At 38.4% G+C, this 23,469-nt stretch overlaps 1 protein-coding gene and 2 pseudogenes across 3 annotated transcripts; 1 reads left to right on the top strand and 2 right to left on the bottom strand.

Moving 5' to 3' along the window:
- Nucleotides 1-1,250: 1,250 nt before the first annotated feature.
- Nucleotides 1,251-1,952, bottom strand: LOC118636147 (annotated as a pseudogene).
- Nucleotides 1,953-2,717: 765 nt separating this feature from the next.
- NOX1 (NADPH oxidase 1) lies at nt 2,718-23,380 on the top strand. Of its 3 annotated transcripts, XM_036270897.1 has the most exons (13): nt 2,718-2,966; nt 6,938-7,033; nt 11,018-11,128; nt 11,698-11,782; nt 12,289-12,440; nt 12,542-12,723; nt 12,811-12,943; nt 20,505-20,597; nt 21,146-21,381; nt 21,597-21,759; nt 22,187-22,333; nt 22,651-22,775; nt 23,135-23,380. In XM_036270897.1, the coding sequence occupies exons 1-13, from the start codon at nt 2,922-2,924 to the stop codon at nt 23,259-23,261; spliced, it is 1,695 nt and encodes a 564-aa protein (XP_036126790.1). In that variant the 5' UTR covers nt 2,718-2,921; the 3' UTR covers nt 23,262-23,380. The 3 variants fall into 3 exon arrangements, with proteins under 3 accessions (XP_036126790.1, XP_036126792.1, XP_036126791.1); XM_036270899.1 differs by lacking the exon at nt 22,187-22,333 and having other exon boundaries at nt 2,862-2,966; XM_036270898.1 differs by lacking the exon at nt 11,018-11,128 and having other exon boundaries at nt 2,922-2,966; nt 23,135-23,261.
- LOC118635988 lies at nt 9,455-10,084 on the bottom strand (annotated as a pseudogene).
- Nucleotides 23,381-23,469: the final 89 nt, after the last annotated feature.

Raw genomic sequence — 23,469 nt, 5'->3', positions numbered from 1 at the left:
ATAATTCCATCAACATTGTTCTATCATCATATCCTAAAAATAGTAAAATGAATAAATAAATCGTAGTATATTCATGCAATGAAATATTATATAGCAGTGTAAATGAACTGAAACTAGATGTACCAACATGTATGAATCTCAAAACACAACGTTGAGTGAAAAAGCAAATCATCAGAGCATATATACATACAAACACCTAGGTTCCATTAATTAAAAAGTTCAAAAACAGGAAAAACTAAATAATATATTATTTAGGAATGCATTTAGTTAGTAAGACTATAAAAAAACACACAAGGCAATGATTATCCCCGATTTCAGAATAGTGTTTATATCTGATAGGGGAAGGGAGAGAGGTAGCAGGAGGATGTGATCAGGGAGGGCCCCACAGCAGGCTTTAAGACACTAAAAATAAATATTCTACTTTTTTAACTTAACTGGTGAGTACATAGATATTCATTTAAATTACTCTTTAAATTACATCAATGTTTTACATGTCCTTCTGTGTATATTTTACCATTTTATTTTATTTTTATAATTTTGGACATATATGTTTAATTACCCGATAGACCATACAGATGTGGTAAATTGACAAAAACAAGGTTCATAAACTTAGCATACAGGCAGGCATTTTTAGATCAATTTAGGTTTAGCCATTCACCAAATTGGACTATTTTTTAACATTTAAAATAAAACTTTTTATAATAAACAAAACAATGTATTATAACTGACTTCCAGAACTGCCCAAATTATTTTTTTAAAATGTGATTTAAGTTTTTTCCATATTTATTTATTTATTTTTTTATCCTCACCCGAGGACATTTTTTCTATTTTTTGTTCAGATAGAGTGTGGGAGGGAGAGAGAGAGAGAGAAACATGGATGTGAAAGGGACATGTCGAGTGGTTGCCACCCACACGACCCAACCAGGGCCAGGGACAAACTGCAACCGAGGTACATGCCCTTAGCGGGAACCGAACCCTGGTCTCTCAGGACCGCAGGCCGACGCTCTAACCGCTGAGCCAAACCGGCCAGGGCTCCATATTTCTTTAAATGTCAAATTTTCTTTGGCAAATTTATCCAAAATATTACATTTTCATTTTAGAACTTTTTATTTATCTGATAGAGTGCCCTAAATTGATGTTTATCAAGATACCTTTCTTGAAGCCTTAATGGTTTATATCTTCCCTTTAAAATGTATAAGTATTTTTTTAAGTTGTCATTCTCAACGATATTCTAGAGAAAAAATTATGAATTAATCACCTATAAATTCTTCTTCATTTCTGTTATAGTGCAGTAATTTATCACCTAACCCATAGTGGTCTATCGACTGAGTAAGGCTGAGTTTCTTGTTCTCCTCAGACATAGGTGACTGCAACTCATAAAGCAACAGCTGGCTACAGCTTCTCCACTTCTTTATTAACAACTGTAATTGAGACAGGTCATTCTTTGATCTCTACATTTTGACTAGTTTTAGCCTCCGAAGAAGGTCTTCTTTCTCCTGAATCTGCTTCACCAATTTTGCCTTTTCATCATTTAATACTTTTGGGGGAAGATTCTCATCAAAGTCATTCTGGAGACCACTGCAAGACCCTGTATCAAGTGATTAAGAGTCACATGCACTGATATTTTTAGTGGTATTTCTCAAATATGAACTTTCTTCAACTTCACTGTCTTTGTGTTTAAAATTATCTTGAAATTTCAAACAGTTTTCTTCTGTTGAAGATGCTGGTTTCTCTGATCGTTTTTCTTCATTCTCTACTTTAAGACACTTTACCACATTGTAACAGGAATTAAATGAAAATCTAGTTTTCCTTAACCGTTCTCTAAGTGTTGCACTCATAGGTTGTTTTCTTGAACTACTTGTAGGGGGAGATGGTAGACTGGCACAGCCCTGTGGAGTGCTAGGTAAAGCCACAGCTGAGTCTGAAGGGCTTTCCATCTTGAAAATGAAACCTTGGTTTCCCTTCTAAATCCTAAAGGCTGTGTAACTGAGAGCCAATAACCCTCTGGGCCTGAGAGAGAAGGAACACAACCACGGATAAAGTTAAGCCTGTCTGTGCCGTTTTCGTTTACGTAGCAAAAAGACCCTCCCTCCGCCATCCCCACAGCGCAGAAAGCTGGTCTAGCCGGGGCCATGGGAGCTCCCGTTCCAGGGTCAGGGCCTGGCGGGCCATTTTACCATTTTATAGTAGAAAAAAAATCAGTGCTCAGAACTGAACACACAAATCTAGCTAATCAATCGTACTAGGAGACAATCACCTCTCTTTTTTTGAGTACTTTGACTCTGTTTTGTGAACCCATGTGTATATTTATACTGCTAAATGTTCTCTTATTTGATTTGACCATTCTTTTCATTTGTCCTCCCAGCCAGCTAGGCTCTCCCCAGAACCAGATCATCCTCTTCGATTCTGATCATCCTCCAGATACTGCAATTTCTGAGCCTGCCAGGCTTGAGGTCTAAATTGCAGCTGGCAGGTGTGACAACTCTTCTGAAAGACCATCTTAAAGCAGCTTCCTTAACAGGCTCACTTCCTGTCCTGCTTCTCCTGAGGTTGTATGTTTATAGTCCAGCCTAATGAAAGCAATATCTCACATTAGGTCATGTTGATAAGAGGATGAGAGCATATTCTCACTCAAGACTGCTATTTCCTGAAGGGATAAAAACCTCACCAGGGAAAACCCCTGTGGTTCTCATAGGTAGGGTTGGTCTGCTACCAAAGCTAATAACACACTTACATCCAGATGAGGAAGGATGAATGCACTTATTTATTCCTGGACACTTTGTGGATAGATGTACATCTTTCATGTCTTAAGGACTCACAGACCTTGAGCTGAAAAGAGGTCCCAACCCTGAAAAACCTCTCCAGAATCCAGGTTGCTGAGTCTGCTACTGCCTAGAGAGGTTCCAAATCACCTTTTGAGAATGGCAAACTGGGTGGCTAACCATTGGCTCTCAGTTTTGGTTCTGGTAAGTGATATTTACTTGTTAATTACTCTTAACATCCTGTTTGTTCATATTTGTAAAATTATTTGAAAGGGAAAGATTCCATGCCAATATTGGACCCATCAAGGCCAGTTATCAGTTAGAAATTCCAACTCTATGTTTCATATACTCTTCTGTGTACTATATATTTCACCATTTTAGAGAAGGAAAAAATTCAGCTCTAGAGCTTAATTGGTAAAAAAACAAATAATATGTTCTTAAGCCACAAGTATTTGAAATTTCAATCTGTTTTTATTTTCTGTTTCTTTTTCTCTTCCATCTCACTTCTAACTGTTGTCATGGAGCACTCTAGTCTCTCCATCCTTCCTGTACTACTTACACCAAGATTTCACAAGGCCATGGCCGGATAGCTAAATGGTTAGAACATTGTCCCAACCAAGCTTGCAGGTTCGATCCCTGGTTGGGGCAAGAGCACATACAAGAAGCAACCAATGAATGCATAAATAAGTAGAACAACACATTGATGTCTCTCTCTCTCTCTCTCTCCCTTCCTTTTTTTCTCTCTAAAAGCAATAAAAAATTTTCATAAAATTATTAAACGTTTGAGTTAGAGGTGATCTTAGAGTCTTAGGGATAATCTGGCACAGTACTGTCCATTAGAAATAGAATGTGAGCCACATATGTGATTTAAAAAATTTTTAATACTTACATTAAAAAATTAAAAAAGAGGTCCCAACCCTGAAGAACCTTTAGTTACATTAAAAAAGGTAAAAAGAAATAGGTGAAATTAATTTCTAGTAATATATTTGTTAAATCCAATATATCAAAAAGTTTATTTGTTCAACATGTAATCAATATTGAAGATATTAATATGATAATTTATATTCTTGTATTTTTACTAAGTCTTTGAAATCTGTTGTGTATTTTACACTTACAGCACATCTCAAACAGGACTAGCCATGTTTCAAGTGCTTAGTAACCGCATGTGGAGGTAGTAACTTTGCATAGCGCAGATAATATATCAACTCCTTGATTTTACAAGGGAAAATGAAACCCAGATTTCACATCATGAATTGATAGTCTAATGATCACTCAATCCCAGCTCCCCAGTGTTTAGGCCAGAACTCCTGTGCCCGTGCACACACACACACACACGTGCGCGCACACACACACACACACAAATATCTTTCATTCTTTCATTTCTGAGCCACCCCTGAGCCTGTGTCCTTTCTCACTTTCCTTGATCTTCATGTCATAACTCCCTCTAGAGTTCTTTTCTCTTTCTTCCTGTTTTCCTTTGGGTCCCATAAGACTGCCAGGTACTCCAGGGAAAAAGGTGTGGAGAGCAATCACGTTGCCCTGGAGAACTGTTTGTTCTGCATTTAATGAAAGGCCCAGTTTTTATTTTTGCAGGTTATACTATGACATATTTTTAGCATTTCAATGCCCTACGTTTAATTCTTTTTGCACTAGTTTAGGAAATAGCGCATCTGGCAATTAGTTTCAGTTCTGCTATTATTTGAGCAACCTTGATCAAATTATTTATCCTCTTTGGACTTCAAGTCACCTGTGGGTATATGTGTATGTGTGTGTGTGTGTGTGGGGGGGGGCGGTATTAATGAAGTGACTGAATTAGATACAAATGTAAGGCTGTTTCTAGCTTTAAAATCCTCTGTGCTTTCTATCCCTCTCCTATTTTTTTCCTTGGAGAGTTCATTGCCCATGGTGGTAAGCCACATTTAACTGTGTAGCTTTGAATTTCCATCCCCCATCACACTGGCAGGCTCAAACTTCTTGCTATCTCTGACATATACTCCTATGCACTATTTTTTCTAATGAAAAAATAAATTACTCAAAAATATTTTTACTTCTCTTTCCTGTCAGGTCTTCTACTCCACTTTCTTTTCCATTCATAGTGGAGGAAATGTTAGTCAAGGTGGGAAATGGAATCCTTTACTCTCAGATGTCACTGTATTTCATCATTCACCTTACCCACAACTATTTATTGGCTGACACAGAGTTCCTTGCCTCTGTGTCCCTCTTGGATCCTGAAATATTTCTGTTCCCTCTAAATTAGTTTCTCTCCTCTATCTTCTGAACCTTGAAATATCTGTGGCTTTCATTGCTTTTTCCATTAGGGTCAAAGAATCTCTGGAAGACACTTATCTCTGGAAAGCGTTTCTAAGCAAAGGATGCAGAAAGAAGTTAATTGGTAAAGTCAGTCTGATAATGATGCAACTCTGTAGCCAGCATTTATTGAGCTCTTACTATGCTCCAAGCTTTGCATTTATTATTTTACATGCATTATTTCATGTAAGACTCACAGTAGTGCCATGAGGTAAATATTGTTATTATTATCATTTTATAGGGGAAGAAATTGATATTCAAAGAAGTTAAATCACATATCTGTCTAAGATTACAGAAATAAAAATGGGTGAAGCTAGAATTTGAGCCCAGGGAGTTTGGCTCCAATATCACAAATTAAATCACTATGCCATGCTGGGAGAGGTGTGTGAGTGGTTCAGATACAGTGATACCTCGGTTCTCGAACGCCTCGGATTTCGACCAAATCGGTATTCGACCAGGAGATTCGAGAAACTTTTGTCTTGGAATCTGAACAAATATTTGGAACTCGAACTTCCGAGATGAGCCGAGTTGAGCCGAATGGCGTTCATTCGGCCCAGCGCGCCTTGCTTGCGTCCTCAGTGTGAGTGCAGAGAGAGAGTCACGCTTTGTGGAGAGAGTCACGCTTTACACTGAATTTAACCCTTAGACATACTGTACACTTTTATTTCTTGTTGAGACTTATGTTTTTCTACATATTATATACAAATTAGGCCAGTAAATAGGCATTTTCTGGGGCTTGGAACGAATTAATCCAGTTTCCATTATTTCCTATTTCATTGCTTCGGTTCTCGAACAATTTGGTTCTCGACCGTCCTCCTGGAACGAATTATGTTCGAGAACTGAGGTATCAGTGTATAGTGAATTTGAATGGGCAATGTCCTAGGCTAAAGGACCTTTACCCTGGGCTGAGATGGTTCTGATCCATCCTGGGGCCAGGGATATATATTAGAGATATCCTGCCTGCAGTCCTGCTCAATTACAAACTAGCACCTCCAAGCTTCAGCTAGGGCCCAGGTGGTTGGTCTCCAAGGCAGTGGGTTCAAATTTTCCCTTTGCCCATGCAGAGACAGAGCTTGGGATAGACAAAAGCAGATCATTAAGAGTTCAAATGAGTCCAAAACAATGTTATGTTAATGTGAAGAGACTCACAATCTAAAAACAGGGTAATGTGTGTCAGGGTGTAATTAAAGAGGCCAGCCCATCTGGAATAGTTTAGTCCTTTTCAGATGAGCATTGTTACAGCTGTTAAATTTATTCTTTGTTTCTTTAGAAATCCATTATTCACTGATTGCCATATTTTAGGTAATAGTTTAAATGTTCTTGTCTAGGAGTTGGCAAATGTTTCCTGTAAAGAGCTGGGTAGTACACATTTTAGGCTTTGCAGGACAGATGGTTTCTGTCATAACTACTCAAATTGTTCACTGTTATCATGAAAGCAGCCATAAACAATACAGAGATAAGTAGGCGTGGCTAAATTTAATACCACTTTATTTATAGACACTGCAATTTGAATTCCATACAATTTTCATACAATAAAATATTATTCTTCTTTTGATTTTTTCCATTTAAAAATGTGAAAACAAAAAATGTAAAAATCATTCTTAGCTTGTAGGCTGTACAAAACAGGTGGTGAGCCAGATTGGACCCATGGACCTCGGTTTGCTGATCCTGCTTATTAACGTCTAGTGCATGTTTTGAAGTTCTAACTCACTCTGAAAGTAAGTTGGATACTAGCAGGGTTGTATTCACTTAAAATGAAAACAGATACACACAAAATAGCCAAAGGTTACACTGTTTTCCACCCCTTGTCTCCTGCTGCCCATACCCAAATTTCACTTTATTCTTTGCCTTTTTTTCCCTTCCTCTAGGTTACTTGGTTGGGGCTGAATGTTTTCTTGTTCACACATGCTTTCCTGTCATATGAGAAGGGTGACAAGTACTACTACACAAGAGAAATCCTGGGGGTGAGTGTAATAGTTATAATGTGGGGAATCTAGATATTTTTCTTGTCTCTGACTCCAGCTCCTTTGAGACCCAATTTCTTGATTTCCTCTAGGGCTACCTAGAGGTACCCAATGTACATGTTTAAAGATAGCTTGTCCTTTTTAAAAAAGCCTTATTTATGCTCTATCATCAAAGGATCCATGTTGAAATCCCAACTAATCTGAATGTTCTGCTCATGGCTTATTTCACCCTGCTGTTTTCCACTTTAAATGTTAGTTCTTGATTTTTCTTTGGCAACAATAACTCCAAAGGAAGTGTTCATTTGTTTTAAAAATAGCTTTTTATTAAGAGAATGATGCAATAAATGTGAATAGTTATTAAGAGCTGAGTTACTTTATGATCAAATAGTCAGCAGCAAAAAAATGAGTCATGCTCATTTCCTGTGATGGGCACTTCATTTTTAAAGGTCCTCTCTATTAAAAAAATCAATGATAAATAATGCTGCATTCAAGAAAATCAAATGATATAGAAGTGTACAAGTAAAATGTTAAAATTACCCTCCCATCCCATGTCCCAAAGATAATCATTTATTAATAGTTTGGGGTGTGTGTGTGTTCAATGACATCAAGTTGGTGTCTTGAAATCCTCCATGGTGGGAATATTTATTTTTAATTTTTAAATTTTTTCTTTATTGATTTTAGAAAGAGAGGAAGGGAGAGGGAGAGAGATAGAAACATCGATGAGAGAGAACATCAATTGGTCGCCTCCTACATGCCCCCTACTGGGGATTTGGTCCACCATCTGAGCATGTGCCTGACCTGGAATCGAACCAGTGAGCTCTTGGTGCATGGGTTGACACTCAACCACTGAACCACACTGGCCAGGCCAAGGTGGGAGTATTTACATCATATAAATTGGCTAATAATGGAAATAAAGACCCCTGTCTCCTCCAAAAGCGGATTGTTAAACATTTACTACCCCCACACCACTGCATATAGCTCTCATTCTTTTAAGAACTTAGCATTCCATGGCATTGATGTGCCATAATTTAATTATTCCATAGGGTATTTCTTAAACTTGTGCTCCCTCTAAGAAAATGCAGAGAGTTATTCGATTCAGTATAAAGCAGAGCAAATAAGTAGCAGAGGAAGGAGTTTCAATCCATAGTCAATGAGGCATCAATGACAGCAGCAGTTGAATTAGAATACCAGGTAGTGTTGATGTTGAAAAGTGAACATAATCTGGGATATTTCAGTGCGCTGCAATGGGGAAAAAAAAAAGATTTGTTCTAAAAAGAAATCATGCGATACAAATGGCCCCCACAGAATATGGAGCTGTGAAATTGAAGTCCTATATTTTCAATTCACTTGCCAATTTGAGCCTTAAGAAACCTCTGTGACTTAAATAAGCAAGCTGTGGGAACCACTGTGGAAATGTGGGATCTTTGAGATAAGCAGAGAAAATTTACTCAGAAATGAAACAAGCTGTTCCTATAAAAAAAATAAAAAAAAAAAAAACAGTCAGAGTGTGACTCAGCAGAGGGAGAGACACAGGTCATGTGGAAGAGCCAGAGATGGAAAACAGTAGGACAGCTCTTGTTCACTGCACTGCCTGACATTGTAAGCCATTATGGATACGAGGGAGATCTTGTTCTGCCTTAATGAACCAATGTCATATTGCTCTAAGTTTAGGTTGTATGAAAACATAGCTTTGGTGCCAAAAAGATTACTAAAAAAAAAGAAAAGGCTGAGAAATTGTTAACTCCAACCCATATCCTTCCTTTTAGTAGTCATTGACAGGCACACATGTAAGGCTAGCCAGTCAGCTGAAGTGCGACAATAATCGCCTGGCTGCTGTGAGATTGTCACGCTCCATAGCCTGCAGCTTCAAGTACATGGAGTCAACTCAGAGACCGGTTGTACAGAGTTGAGGAGAGAAGTTGGAGTTAGCTACCATCGAGCTGAGCATATTTGTTTCTAATCAAACCTCTTTCTGGGATAAATACTTCTTTGAAACACCTATTCCTGGTCTCCTATTCTAGCAGCTTCTACTGCTGGATCACATTGATCTTGGTGTCTGTTGCCTGGCCACCCAAGGAAATCAGTTTGAAATTCTGTTCTCAGAAGTTGTCCCTTCTCAAATTTCTACCTAAGTTTGACATTTCTGCTTTAAGAGATTCACTAGTTTTGCCTAGGCTTTACTCAGTTATTAAAGACATCTTAAATATAAGGGGTTACATTTTAATTGTTTTTATTACATGCTTAGAGTTACTACATTAGGCAATACAGAAAAGAATTATTATCATCCCCATTTACAGATGGGGAAACCAAGACATAGCAGATAATTTGGGGCAGTGAAGCCAAGATGCAAAGCTATACAGCTTGCTTCCAGAGTCTATACTCTTTTTTGGGGGAGTGGGATAAACACCTTTATTACATGAGCTAAGACAGGAGGGAAGAGAACTTATTTGCCTTTCCGAGCCTTGACTTTCTCAGATAGAACTCCAGCTCCTTGCCCTCCAGCACATAGCCATCTGTTCGGCCGCACTGGCCTGGTCTTGAAGAGATGCATGCAAGAAGCTTGCCCTGCTGGAACTGCTCCTTGAGAAGACTGCTAATTTTGGCATTCTTTTTCCTCTCATTATATTTCTTCTGAATTTTCTTTGATCATTTTTTGTTTAAAACCTCTTCCTCCTCAGGAGTCAGCTTAGCCCCCTTCTTGTGGCCCAGGGGCAGTGCATAGTGGGTCTCCTACCACTGTTGGTATGGTGTACTGTCAGCAAGCATGATGCAGTTCTTGACCAATTTGTTGTTGGATGCATTGTAGACAACATTAATAATCCTTGTTTTGAGGGTACAGCACTCTGAGCCCCTGGAGAAGTTGCCCACATTCAGCATCAAGGCTCTGTACTTCTTGTTGCCTCCCCGCACACAGACCGTGTGTATGCGGCGGGGTCCAAAATTAGTGTTGGCAGTAGGGCGTCCCAGCTCATATTTTCACTTCTTGTGGTAGGGCTTCCTCTTGCTCCCAGTCTTATGGTGCTTGTGCCAATTGTCCTGAGAGATGCCCATGGCTTGGCGCCGGCTGGAAAGAGAAAACTCAAAGAGTCACAGTCCGGTTTGTCCAGAGTCTATAATATAAGTGCAAACTCTATCAAGTCTCTACACATGATACATTGAATTACAATCTTAACTTTCAATAATAAATTAAAAGTGTGGGTAACAAAGTATATGGATTATTGCTATTAATTAACTGGGCATTTAAAAAGTTACCAAATTATTAAAGGTGATAAGTAAAAATCTCCCTTTTTATTTATATGCCGTTATAAGTATTACTTTTAAAATATAATGGGGAAAGTTTATTTTTTCTTTATTAATAACTTGATAATAATGACTTACCTGTATTTAGTGTCAAGATTTAAATTTTAATTCAAAAGGTCTCTTTCATATGCTGTCGTAAAGTTTAGTAAATTACATTGGTACTAGATATGTAAAGAGAAGATTATATTGTTACTAATAAATACTGTTTCTTATTGTAAAAAATAAAAAATACAGAAAAGAAAAAAACACATTCACCATCTGTAATTATACCTCTAAATATATGTTTTATTTAACATGAAAATAAAAAAATATATCATCCTCAAGATAGTTTTACAAATAAAAACAATAAAATCATAATTGGGTGCATTACACAATATACTAGTTGCAAAGTATTCCATCCATAGGATGTGTTTGTTGACATGGAATCATTAAATCCTATTCTATTCCATACTGATAAATGTATAGCCAAACATTTCCAAATCACTGTTATGGAAATTTCTCAATTTAATGTTAAGTTCAGCAAATTTTTGGTCATTTGCAAACTAATTGTTCTAGCTATTGAGAAAGAGGGGAGGAAGCTGCAGCCTACCCATTTCCAGGTCTCAGACAAGTGCACTAGGCTCGTGCTCTCCTGCTAGATGGTGAGATGAAGCAGCTCATGGTGTCTTCTCTCCTCTGCTCTAGTCAGCGTTGGCCTGGGCGCGAGCTTCTGCTCGCTGCCTGAATTTTAACAGCATGCTGATCCTGCTTCCTATGTGTCGGAATCTGCTGTCCTTCCTGAGGGGCACCTGCTCAGTGAGTCTCAACCATTCTTAGGTCCACTTTCACATTCAAGAAGGTGATTTAGAACACCTGAAATGGAAAAAAATTAAAAATTAGGGTGAAGTGTCAAAGAACAATAATTTTTTTTTTTCTGAACAGCAGTACATCTTGTATTACCTTTAGGGCATTCATCTGAATGTCAGTTTACAAAGTACATTCAATTAAAGTAAACCTATAGAAAAAACAGACATATCACAGGGTATCTAGGAAAAAATAAGAAATAGGATGGGAAATGACTATGGTATAAAATGTAATTTCTCTTAATTTTCAAACCACTCTGAGGCATGTATCATTTATGGTTTATAAATAAAGACTTAAAAATTAAAAAGAAAAAGACAGACATGAGACCCTGGACTTCTTAGTCAAACAGCCCAAGACCAAGGCCCTAGGAATGGAAGCCAGAGGCCTCCTTTGGTAGCCAAGGGGGTGGGAAAGGGCGGGTGGGTATTGGCATGCTCTTTGTAAGATATGTTGATTATGGGTTAGTGAATTTCATAAAGCTGCCTAGAAGAAACCTGATATCCATCACTTTATATTTGTAGTTTTGCAGGTGCACCCTGAGAAAGCAACTGGATCACAACCTCACCTTTCATAAGCTGGTGGCATATATGATCTGCCTACACACAGGTAACAAACCATAAAACTATAGGCTTCTGGGCATTCAAAGTCTACTTTCGAAGGTGTCAATGGGGTAAAAAAGGAGAAACATCTGTAACAAAAATAAAATAAAATGAAACAAGCCCTGACCTGTGGACCAGAGAGTCCTGGGTTTGGTTCCCTCTAGGGGCATGTACCCCCCCCCCCCAAAAAAAAAACAAAAAAAAAGAAACAAAACAAAGTCTACTTTCATTCATCCATACATACAGGCATTCAAAAAATATGTATTTTACACCTGTCATTATTTGCCAGGCACTATTTAGGCCTATTTTCATGGAACTTACATTCTATTCCTTTGGGAACAGAGTGAGTATGAAAAAACGTCTTGGGTCTCTCTACAATCAAGGTTACTGGGCACCTTCTGTGGACTTAGAATTCTGCTAGACACTATATATAGGATTATTCTTTTCTGTTGGGACATGCCTGCCATGATGCTCCTGGACACCTCTCACAATCCTTTTCATCTTTTGACTTAGCTATTCACATCACTGCACACCTGTTTAACTTTGAACGCTACAGCAGAAGCCTACAGGCCACAGATGGATCCCTTGCTTCTGTTCTCTCCAACCTATCTCATCAGGAGGCAGAGGGGGATTCTTGGCTAAATCCCATCCAGTCCCCAAACATGGTGAGTTGACTCAATGGCAAAGTATCTGGCTCTGGTCATGAACAAGAAAGTATAATATCTTTGGTGGATATTGTATCAGGCTGACATTTCTCCTTTCATAGACAGTGTTACATATGACATTCACCAGCATTCCTGGTTTCACTGGAGTGATCATTACAATAGTTCTGGTTCTCATGGTGACTTCATCTGTGGAGTTTATACGAAGGAGTTATTTTGAGGTCTTCTGGTATACACACCATATTTTTATCATTTACTTCATCGGCTTAGGCATTCATGGCATTGGGTAAGGTCCTCAAACTCCTTTGTCATGCTCCAGCCCCTGACCTTGCATAATTCTTTGCCTCAAACTGTCCTTCTTTGTCTATTTCAGTGGGATTGTCCGGGGTCAAACAGAAGAGAGCATAAAGGAGAGTCATCCTCACACATGTGCAGAGTTTTTTGAGAAGTGGGATGATCATGACTCCCATTGCAAGCGTCCCCAATTTGAAGGGAACTCTGCTGAGGTAAAAACCCTATGGACAAGGACAGACTTTGGTTAGGAGCTGTTATTTGTATTGCTATTATTATTATTTATTATTAGCATTAATAGTTTGGCCAATATATCCACAAAATTCCTACCATCGAGGAACTTCAATATCTCTGGCAACAGGCTAGAGAATTAGCATTAGCAGAGGACCCTGAAAAGGAATGACTAATGGTTAGTGCATATTGTGACACCCTCTCCAAAGGTAGTCCATGTTATTAATAGTGTTTGCTATGGGCCAGGTTTGCTGTGTAATATGGATTACCTCATTTATACATAGCAATAACCTATGAAGTAAGTACTTCTTCTGTCTCCATTTTGAGACAAAGGACTAGGATTCATAGAGAAGTAAACTCTCAAGCTCTCACAGTAAGTAACTAGCAGAGCTGGAATTCAAGCTCAGACATTTTGGATTCCAAAGACTGTGTACTTGACAACTGTACTGTCCCAACACTTAGCTGTGAAATCCCAGTCAATGATTTGGGGGGCGGGGGGGAAGGCATTTTTTTTTTTAGCTTTATTGAAGTATAATTGACAAATAAAATTGTATATATTTAAAATGTTCAATGTGATGAATGATGTACATTTACTTTGTAAAATGATTACCACGATGAGGTTAATTAGCACAATCACCACTTCACATAGTTACCATTTTTTGGTGTGGTGAGAATGTTTAAGATCTACTCTCTTAGAAAATTTCAAGTACACTATACAGTATTATTAACTGTAGTCACTGTATTGCATATTAGATCCCCAGAACTTATTCATTTTGTAACCAAAGATTTGTACCCTTTGAACAACAGCTCCCCATTCCAGATCTCCCACTCCCACCACCAGTCCCTGGTTAACCACTTTCCTACTATCTATTTCTGTGAGTTCAACTTTTTTTTTTCTTTTTAAACTTATCTTTATTGTTGAATGTATTACAAATGTCCCCCTTTTTCCCCCCTCGACCCCCTCCTTCTCATCCCTGCCACCCTCATGCCTTCCCCGCACTATTGTCTGTGTCTGTTGGTTATGTATAGATGCATATAAGTTCTTTGGTTTATCTCTTCCGGCCCCACCTCCCCCCTTCCCTTTGAGGTTCATCAGTCTAACACCAATTTGTACTTCTTAATCCCTTCAGCTATTTTGCCCATCCCCCCAACACCCCTCTCATCTGGCAACCAACAAAAAGTTCTCTGTATCTATGAGTCTGTTTCTGTTCTGCTTGCTCATTTTGTTTGTAGATTCCATTGTTGATAGATATGTATTTATTGCCATTTTATTGTTCCTAGTTTTATTGTTCTTCAAGAAGACCCTTTAACATTTCATATAATTCTGGTTTGGTGATGATGAACTCTTTTTGCTTTTTCTTGTCTGGGAAACTCTATATGTTCATGGGTTCTAAATGATAGCTTTGCAGGATAGAATAATCTTGGTTGTAGGTCCTTGTTTTTCATCACTTTAAATATTTATTGCCACTCCCTTCTGCCCTGCAAAGTTTCTTTTGAGAAATCGGCTGAAAGTCTATGGGAACTCCCTTGTAGGTAACTAACTGCTTTTCTCTTGCTGCTTTTAAAATTCTCTTTGTCTTTAACCTTTTGCATTTTGATGATGATGTGTCTTGGTGTGGGCCTCGTGGGGTTCATCTTGTTTGGGACTTTCTGTGCTTCCTGGGCTTGTATGTCTGCTCCTTCACCATGTTAGGGAAGTTTTATGTCATTATTTTTTCAAATAGGTTTTCAATATTTTGTTCTGCCCAGGCTAAGCCAAGCTGTGAACCAAGGCTGGCTGCTTCTAGTGCCAAGCCTGGGGCCACTTAGCAAGAGGTATGGGGTTTGCTGAGGCCAAATGCTGCTTGTTTGTGAGAATATAGGAAAATTTGAAGCAGGAGCCAAAACAGGCCAATCCTATGGTAAAGCCACTGGAAACAGCTTGTGTGGGCCCGAAAGTTGGGTGGGGCAGGGCCTCAGGGAATCACCAGGGTGGAACAAACAGTGTGAGCCAGGTTGCTGGAGTTCCACATATGGCAAACATCTGCCTGCCCTGTGGGGGAAGGGGTCACCAAAGGAACAACAGCTTCACCAGCTTATCTATCCGGGAGCAAGCTGCTTCTCCAGCTCTGGCTCTGATGACAAACAACTCAGTTCTTCACTGTATGTGTCTGGTGACTTTCAAGCTGCCTCCCCTGCACTGGAGCCAAGAAGGAGCGAGTCCCAGTAAGTCCATGTGTGGGCCCTTTGAGAGAAACTGCCTGGGGCTCCAAAAGCCTCAGCCTCCCTCAGCCTCAGTTCCCGCTGGTTTTACAGCCAGAAGTTATGGGGACTTCTCTTCCTGGCACTGGAACCCAGTGGAGGTATACTCCTGATTTTTGTCCTCCACATGTGGGAGTGGGACCAGCCCGTCCATACCTCTGCCTCTCCTACCAGTCTCAATGTGGCTTCTTCTTTAATTCTAATTGAGCTCAAATCCATTCAGCTCAATTTTAGGTGGTCCTGAATGATGGTTGTTGTGTAGTTTAGTTTGAATTTTGATGTAATTGTGGGAGGAGGCTAGTACCGTGTTTACGTATGCCGCCCTCTTGATTGGAAGTCCCTCAATTTTTTTTTTAAAGCATTCTTGAGGTCAGCTTTCATTGATGTTATAAAAATATACTTAGAAATTATTTTTAGATAGTGGATGATCAAGAAATTGGATTCCAGGGAACTCAAGGTGTGCCTCGGGATAATTATATGGATATTATGGCTTACTTTTGCTTGCTCATAAAATATGTTAGATTGAAGAATAAGAAGGGAAAAGTTAACTTGTGGTGCCTCAAAATGCTTTGAGAATTATTAAAAATTTAAGTCAGATGCAGAATGAAGAGCAATGCCTCAGTCCTCATCTAGAAAGGGAAACATATCTAAGAAATTCCCTAGAGCTGGCATTTTAAATCAATGGGGATAAAGTAAGACTGTTCAACATTTTCTTTAGGATAATAGGATAGTCATCTAGGAAAAAAAAGCTGTATCTTTATTCCATACTTTACATTAAAATATGGATCAAGGATGCATGGATCAAGAATTTAAATGTTAAAAAAAAAAGAAATCATGGAAGCACCCTAAGATTATTTGGAAAATTTTTTTCTACTACTGGAATATTAGTAAAAATATTCTGTAAATAAGATTTTAAAAAACCCTGAATCCAGAAAAGGAAACATAATAAATTTTGATAAATATATATTCAAATTTATTATCTTTATATATATATATTCAAATTTATTATCTTATATATATACTACACACACACACACACACACACACACACACACACAATTTTGTGTAGCAAAAAAGAACTATTGTAAGTAATAAAGACAGGCAACAAATTACTAAGAAGGAAAAGTATTTACAATTTACAGACCATAAACTAATTTCCTTATATGTAAATGATTCCTACAAATCAATAAGAAAAAGCTTAATAACCTGATAAAAAAGATATAAATCACAGAAATGACGATATGTGTTAGTCTTAAATATATGAAATGATGCTAAATGTTTTTCATAATGGAAGAAATGCAAAAAACACCTACACTAAGATACATTTTTTTTTTAAATCTTCACCTGAGGATATTTTTGCATTTTTGTTCAGATAGAGTGGGAGGGAGGGAGAGTGAAAAAAAACATTGATGTGACAGACGCATCGACTGGTTTCCTCCCGCATGACCCCAACCAGGGCCAGGATGAACTGCAACTGAGGTACATGCCCTTGACTGGAATAAAACCCATGACTCATTGGTCCGCTGGCTGACACTGTAACCACTGAGCCAAACTGGCCAGGGCAAGATACTTTGTTTTTAACCAAACAGATCAGCAAAGATAAAAAAGTTTGCTCAAGTGCTGTGCTGGCAATGCTCTCATGCATTGCTGGTGAGGGTGTGAATGTATGTATATAACAACTTGTAAGGGTGATATGGCAGTATTTGTCAAATTTTAAAATTCTACTTCCAGGAGTTTACTAAAAATATACTCGCATATGTGTTAACATGTATTAGGTTATTCATTGTAGCATTACTTGATAGAACAAAAGATTGGAAATAAGTGCCCATCAGTAGAGGACTAGTTAAATTATGGGATTTTCTTACAATTATGGGCCTTTTCCACAGCCATTAAAGAGAAAGCAGCAGCTCTATAGGTACTAATATGAAGCAGTCTTTAAGATGTTAAATGAGCCCTGACTAGTGTGGCTCAGTTGGTTGGAATGTTGTTCCATACACTGAAAAGTCATGGGTTCAATTCCCAGTTAGGAGGCACATATCCAGGTTTAGGGTATATCTAGGTTATCCAGATTGTGGGTTTGATCCCCGGTTCATACAGGAGGCAACTGATAGATGTTTCTCTCTCACATTGATGTTCCTCTCTCTCCCTCTCCCTTCCTCCCTTCTTCTCTCTAAAATCAATTCTATATATATATATATATATATATATATATATATATATATATATTTCTCCTCAGGTGAGGTTTAAAAAATAAAAAAAGATTTAAAAAAGATGTTAAATGAAAAAAAAAGGCAAGAAGTGTGTATAGTCTGCTACCATTTGCATTTTAATTCCATATTATTATTTAAATGCATATTCTCCAGAAGGATTTACAAAATAATAAACTTGAATGCCTCTGGGGAGCTGGGGAGGGGGGATGGAAGGGAGAGCTGTACTTTTGAATTTTGTGCAATGTACATGTATTACTTATTTTAAAAAGCATTTTAAAAGGACATTTCTGGCATATGTTAACAGCACATTTCATTTCAAAAGCCAGAGGAATTTGCAAACTATAACCAGGGACCTTCTGTATCATCCGACTAGAGGCCCTTAAAAACAGGAAATACAAAGCTTGATCAGCCTCTTACTAGCTAAGGCAGTTAATCCCCTGTCTTACCTTGTACTCAACATCTACCTTTTCCCCATATATTACCTGAGCTCAGGTATACTTGGCATATTTGGAGGCATATTTAAAACTCATGGGTTGCTTTGATTAGTTAACTAATATCCCAAGGGAGAGAACACCAGTTTTGCCATCTATTTGAATATACTGGTTTGTTTCTTATATAAACATTAAAAAATACTCTCTCCACATTCTCCCCATTTAAAAATGATAAAAACAGCCCTGGCAGGTTTGGCTCAGTGGTTGGAATGTTGGCCTGCAGACCAAAGGGTCTTGGGTTAATTCCCAGTCAAGGGCATATACCTGGATTGCAGGTTCCATCCTTGGTCCTGGTCAGGGTTGTGTGAGAGACAACCAATTGATGTGTCTCTCTCACATTGATGTTTCTTTCTCTCTCTCTTTCTCCCTCTCCCTTCCTTCCACTCTATCTAAACAACAACAACAACAACAAATCAATGGAAAATATCCTTGGGTGAGGATTAAAATAAAAAAAAAATGAAATTATAAAAATAATTCATATGTATTGTAGAAAGTTTAGAAAATGTAAAAAAATATAAAGGAAAATAAAAATTTCAGAGTTCTACCACTTAGACATAATAATTTTCCCCATTCATCTATATCATTGGATGTTTTCCTCTGTTGTCAAATACTTTTTTGAAATATTAGTTTTTAGAAAGCCATGTGGTATACCAGTTTTCTTTTTTCTTTTTTCCTATATGGTCATTTTTAATGACCTTGAGGGCATTATGCTAATATAAATAAGTCAGACAAAGACAAATACCATGTGATCTCACTTATATGTGGAATCTAATTTTTTAAAAAACTGAGCTCATATATACAGAGGAGAGATTGAAGGTTGTCAGAGGCAGGGGATGAATAGTGGGAAAAATGGGTGAAAGTGATTAGCAGGTACAAACTTCCAGTTACAAATAAATAAGTCCTGGGAATGTAATGTACAGCATGGTGACTATAGTTAATAATACTGTTTTGCAGGCTTCCAAGCTGCTAAGAGAGCAGATCTTAAAAGTCTTCATCATAAGAAAAAAAAATTTTTGTAACTATGTAAGGTGATGGATGTTAACTAGACTTATTGTGGTAATCATTTTGCAATATACTCAAATATAGAATCATTATGTTGTACACTTGAAACTAATATAATATTATATGTCAATCATATCTCAATACAAAAATTAATTAAAATTAAATTTAAAAAACAGTTTGATATTGACAAAAAATCTGTATGGTATACAATTTTTTCTTAGTAAATAATGTGGCCATTACTATACTTGTATATTTGTGCCCACCTTAATTATTTCTTTATTTTTTCTCTTTATTGATTTGAGAGGGAGAGGGAGAGAGAGGAAGACAGAGGGAGAGAGAAACATCCATGAGAGAGAACATCAATTAGCCGCCTCCTGTATGCCCCCCACTGGGGATTGGACCCACAACCTGAGCATGTGCCCTGACTGGGAATCGAATTGGCAACCTCTTGGTGCATGGGTCAGTGCTCAACCACTGAGCCACACCAGCCGGGCCCACCTTAATTATTTCTTTATGCTCCATTTCCTAGAAGTGAAATTCCTGGGTAAAAGAGAAGGAATGCTTTCCAGACTGTTGCGATGTATTGCCAAATTGCTCCCTGGGAAGATGCTACTAATTTGCACTTTCACCAATGACACATGTGAATGTGCTCATTTCTCTGCATCCCAGTTAATGGTGGGCAATATTGTTTAAAGCTGTTATTCAATTTGAGAGGCTAAAATGCTATTTAGTTTTAATATTCATTTCTCTGATTACTTCTGAGGCCAAACTTTTTTCCACATTGTTATTAGTCATTTCTTAAATAATATTTTTATGTCTTCTGAATTCAGCTAGGGATTTGTCCCAAATGAGAAGTAGCATCAAATTGTATAATGCCCATTTTCAGGTTCACTAGCTCCATCTCTGCCCCTTGTCTCCCCAGAGATACCCAAGGAAGTTATTTACCTGAAAGAGCACATAAAGACTTCATCTCATACAATTTTGATGTATCATGCTTGAACAATTGCGCAAGAAAGGACATGACTTAGCGTTGCTAGAAAATACATTTTTAATAGCTCTTGTGCATATGGAAGCAACTTGCTACCTTTAAAAAGATTTCAGGGATAAAAAAGGCTGCTTTAAAAAATGTAGACAAGATAAAAACTATATTACCATATCAGGTATTTTGAGCACCTGAGAAAAGAGGTGATAGATAAGTACCAAGTTTTATATATTGTTACCAATAGTGTCAGCCACTTACTTTTCCTTTTGTGCTAGTTTGTTTTGTTTTATTTCACATATAAATTCTCTCTTGTTTTTTTTGGATTGGGCAAGCTGTCTTGATACATACATATATCATGTACTTTATTTCTGTGCTTTTCTTTTGCTTCCTGGTTGAGACCTGTAAAATTTTAGGAAGTGATGTTTTATGAATAACAGATTAGCAAACAGAACCATTGTAGTTTATTCCTTTCTATTTCTGTCCTCAAGATTTGGTGAAATTAGTGGCTTAATGATACACAGAGAACTTAAATACTGACTGAAGGAATGACTTGCTACACAAATAAATTCTAAACAAGAGATTAATCTATAACCTCATTTTTTACTCTGTTTCTGTGCAGTCTTGGAAGTGGATCCTTGCACCGGGTGTTCTTTATATCTTTGAAAGGATCCTCCGATTTTACCGCTCCCAGCAGCAGGTTATGATTACCAAGGTAAAGCATATGTACTTTCATCTTGCCATAATAAGAGTTATGTTCTTCCTGATTATAAAAATAAATTGCCATATTGTCACTCTGAAGGGAATAAAAAAAGATCTTGGGGGATAACATACTTCAGTTCCTTCAGTGCTGGACAGAACTATGGGAAGAGGGGTTTGGTGTAAGTCATCAGCATGGGTCTAGGTCAGAGGCAGCAAACAGGTGGTCTGTATCAGATCTAGCTCACAGACATATTTTGTTTGACCCACACACTCATTGTTTAGAAAGTTGAATTGGTTGCTAACACATAAAAATCTGGATGGCGGCTTTCACATTAAAAATGGGGGGGAAAAAGAGATACATCTGTAACAAAAATAAATAAATAAATACACTTTAAAAAATTGCATTTCTGGCTTCTCTTGAGAATCAAGCAACTTCTTCCGGCCGAGTCGCAGTTTCATAGTTCAAGCACTGTCACCAGCCTTTCAGCTTTATTCATTTTCTTTACCTGCCCCTGTCGCCATTTGAAATTGCCTCCTTTGGTCTCTGTGCTTCATTCATAGGTTGTCATGCACCCATCTAAAGTTTTGGAATTGCAAATGATCAAGCGTGGCTTCAGCATGGAAGTGGGACAGTATATTTTTGTTAATTGCCCCTCAATTTCTTCCCTGGAGTGGCATCCCTTTACTCTGACCTCTGCTCCGGAGGAGGACTTCTTCTCCATTCATATCCGAGCAGCAGGGGACTGGACAGAAAATCTCATAACAGCTTTTGAACAACAGCATTCACCATTTCCAAGGTAGGTCCCGGAGAGCCACAGAGGGCCAGACCAGGATGCCGGCAGGCAAAAACAAGAATGCAATTTCTCATTGAACCTTACATCTGTACTATAGAATATAATAAAAATAAACAGGCAGAAATCAGCTGTCGGATCTGCTATGCCTCTGGGAGAATGTTTGAGGTTGGGGGTGGAGGTGAGACTTCAGTTACCCATTGTCTTGTGTCTTCTGCCAGGATTGAGGTGGATGGTCCCTTTGGCACTGTCAGTGAGGATGTTTTTAGGTATGAAGTGGCTATGTTGGTTGGAGCAGGAATTGGGGTCACCCCCTTTGCTTCCATTTTGAAGTCCATCTGGTACAAATTCCGGCATGCAGATCACAACCTCAAAACACAAACGGTACACTCCTTCATAATACTTTTCATCTGGGTTGGGCTTGACAGGTTCATTGCTTTCATGGACTGAGATCTTTACAATCCATGAGAGAGTAACCACTCCCTGGAGTTATGAGAGCAAGTGATCACTTCTCTTTGCCAAGGCATCTGCTACTACAGACTGACCATAAGAACAGAGTCTTTGTTTTCAATTTGGACTTTAAAATTACCTTGAATCAAAGATGACATTGGTGGGCGGTCTCTCTCCATAAGAGAAGTTGTCAGGACTCTGGACATTCGTGCTGCCTAAGGTCTGCTGTTCTGTACAGATGGTTTTTCAGGTTACTCTAAACTTGATCAACAAATATACAGTACTTCTACCTAATCATGTCACCACAATGCACAATGTAAAGGGCACTTAATAAAGCTATGTTCTCTCTTGGTGATTCCAGATATATTTCTACTGGATCTGTAGGGAGACAGGTGCCTTTGCCTGGTTCAATGACCTATTGGCTTCCCTGGAACAGGAAATGGAGGAATTAGGCAAAGTTGGTTTTCTAAACTTCCGTCTTTTCCTCACCGGATGGGACAGCAACATTGTGAGTTCAAACAACACACCAATTCCCATGTTGGATGCAAGCTGAATGTCAGACAAAAGACAATGCATGCTGATTGGAAATTATTTCTTGTGATTTCATACCTGCCCTTACCTTCACACCCAAGTTTGTTTGTTTGTTTATTATTGTTGAACATATTACAGATGTCCCCCCTTTTTTCACCCATTCACCCACTCCTTCCCATTCTCACCCACCTCCTGCCTTCCGCAGCCCAGCTCACAGCCAAGTTTAAAAGTGGCTGAAGGAAGAGACAGCTATCAGGACCTGCTTTTTCTAACCTTTTATTTCTCTGACTCCAGGCTGGTCATGCAGCATTAAACTTTGACAAAGCCACAGACATCTTGACAGGTCTGAAACACAAAACCTTCTTTGGGAGACCTATGTGGGATAATGAGTTTTCCACAATAGCTACCACCCACCCCAAGTAAGTGCATTCTCCTCTAGTTTACAGACTTAGGGTTTAGGAAAGGTATGATGAACACCCTTGGGAAAAGATCTCTGGGCGGCTCACTAATCTAGTTAGCACTTAACCACTACAGGGCACTACATCTGAGCGTCAGTTCTCAATAGTATAGGCAAAGCTGAGTGCTGAGTGTGATAAAGGCTAAGAACACATTTGGTGCTTGCAAGAAGAAAAAGTGAGAAAACTATGAAGAATGTTAGAAGGGTGTCAGCGACTGAATTTCTATGCAGGGTTGTCAGTAGTAGAGGCCTCATCATTTTTCCATGCTCACTAACATCACAGCCTTTACTGTATTCTAGCCAACTATTCTATTCTTACAGGTCTGTGGTGGGAGTCTTCTTATGTGGTCCCCAGTCTTTGGCAAAGAGCCTGCGCAAATGTTGTCACCAATACTCCAGTCTGGATCCTAGGAAGGTTCAATTCTACTTCAACAAAGAAAATTTCTGACTTATAGGAATAAGGACCATAATCTGCATTTAGTCTCTCCTTTGTATCTTCAAAAACTTACTTGGTCTGGTCAAGTTTGGGCAGCTACTTAAAGACAATAATGTACCTCTTAAGCCTTGACTCCCTGGCATTCGTTTTTGGTTGGATTCAATTTTGTTTTCGCTGAACTTCAAGAACCTAAGAACTTTAGAAGTCACAATAATTGCAA

Source organism: Molossus molossus, unplaced genomic scaffold (genome assembly GCF_014108415.1).
Source record: "Molossus molossus isolate mMolMol1 unplaced genomic scaffold, mMolMol1.p scaffold_m16_p_2, whole genome shotgun sequence".
In the NCBI taxonomy this organism is placed as follows: domain Eukaryota; kingdom Metazoa; phylum Chordata; class Mammalia; order Chiroptera; family Molossidae; genus Molossus; species Molossus molossus.
The sequence above is the reverse complement of the archived record's forward strand: the minus strand, read 5'-3'. Positions and strand labels throughout refer to the sequence as shown.

Bases quoted from the DNA above. Each gene is read 5' to 3' on its own strand.
- NOX1 (XM_036270897.1), top strand. From the start codon at position 2,922: ATGGCAAACTGGGTGGCTAACCATTGGCTCTCAGTTTTGGTTCTG. The intron at 12,944-20,504 runs GTAAAAACCCTA...GTTTCTGTGCAG, and splicing joins TTGAAGGGAACTCTGCTGAG to TCTTGGAAGTGGATCCTTGC. The intron at 20,598-21,145 runs GTAAAGCATATG...CTTCATTCATAG, and splicing joins AGCAGGTTATGATTACCAAG to GTTGTCATGCACCCATCTAA.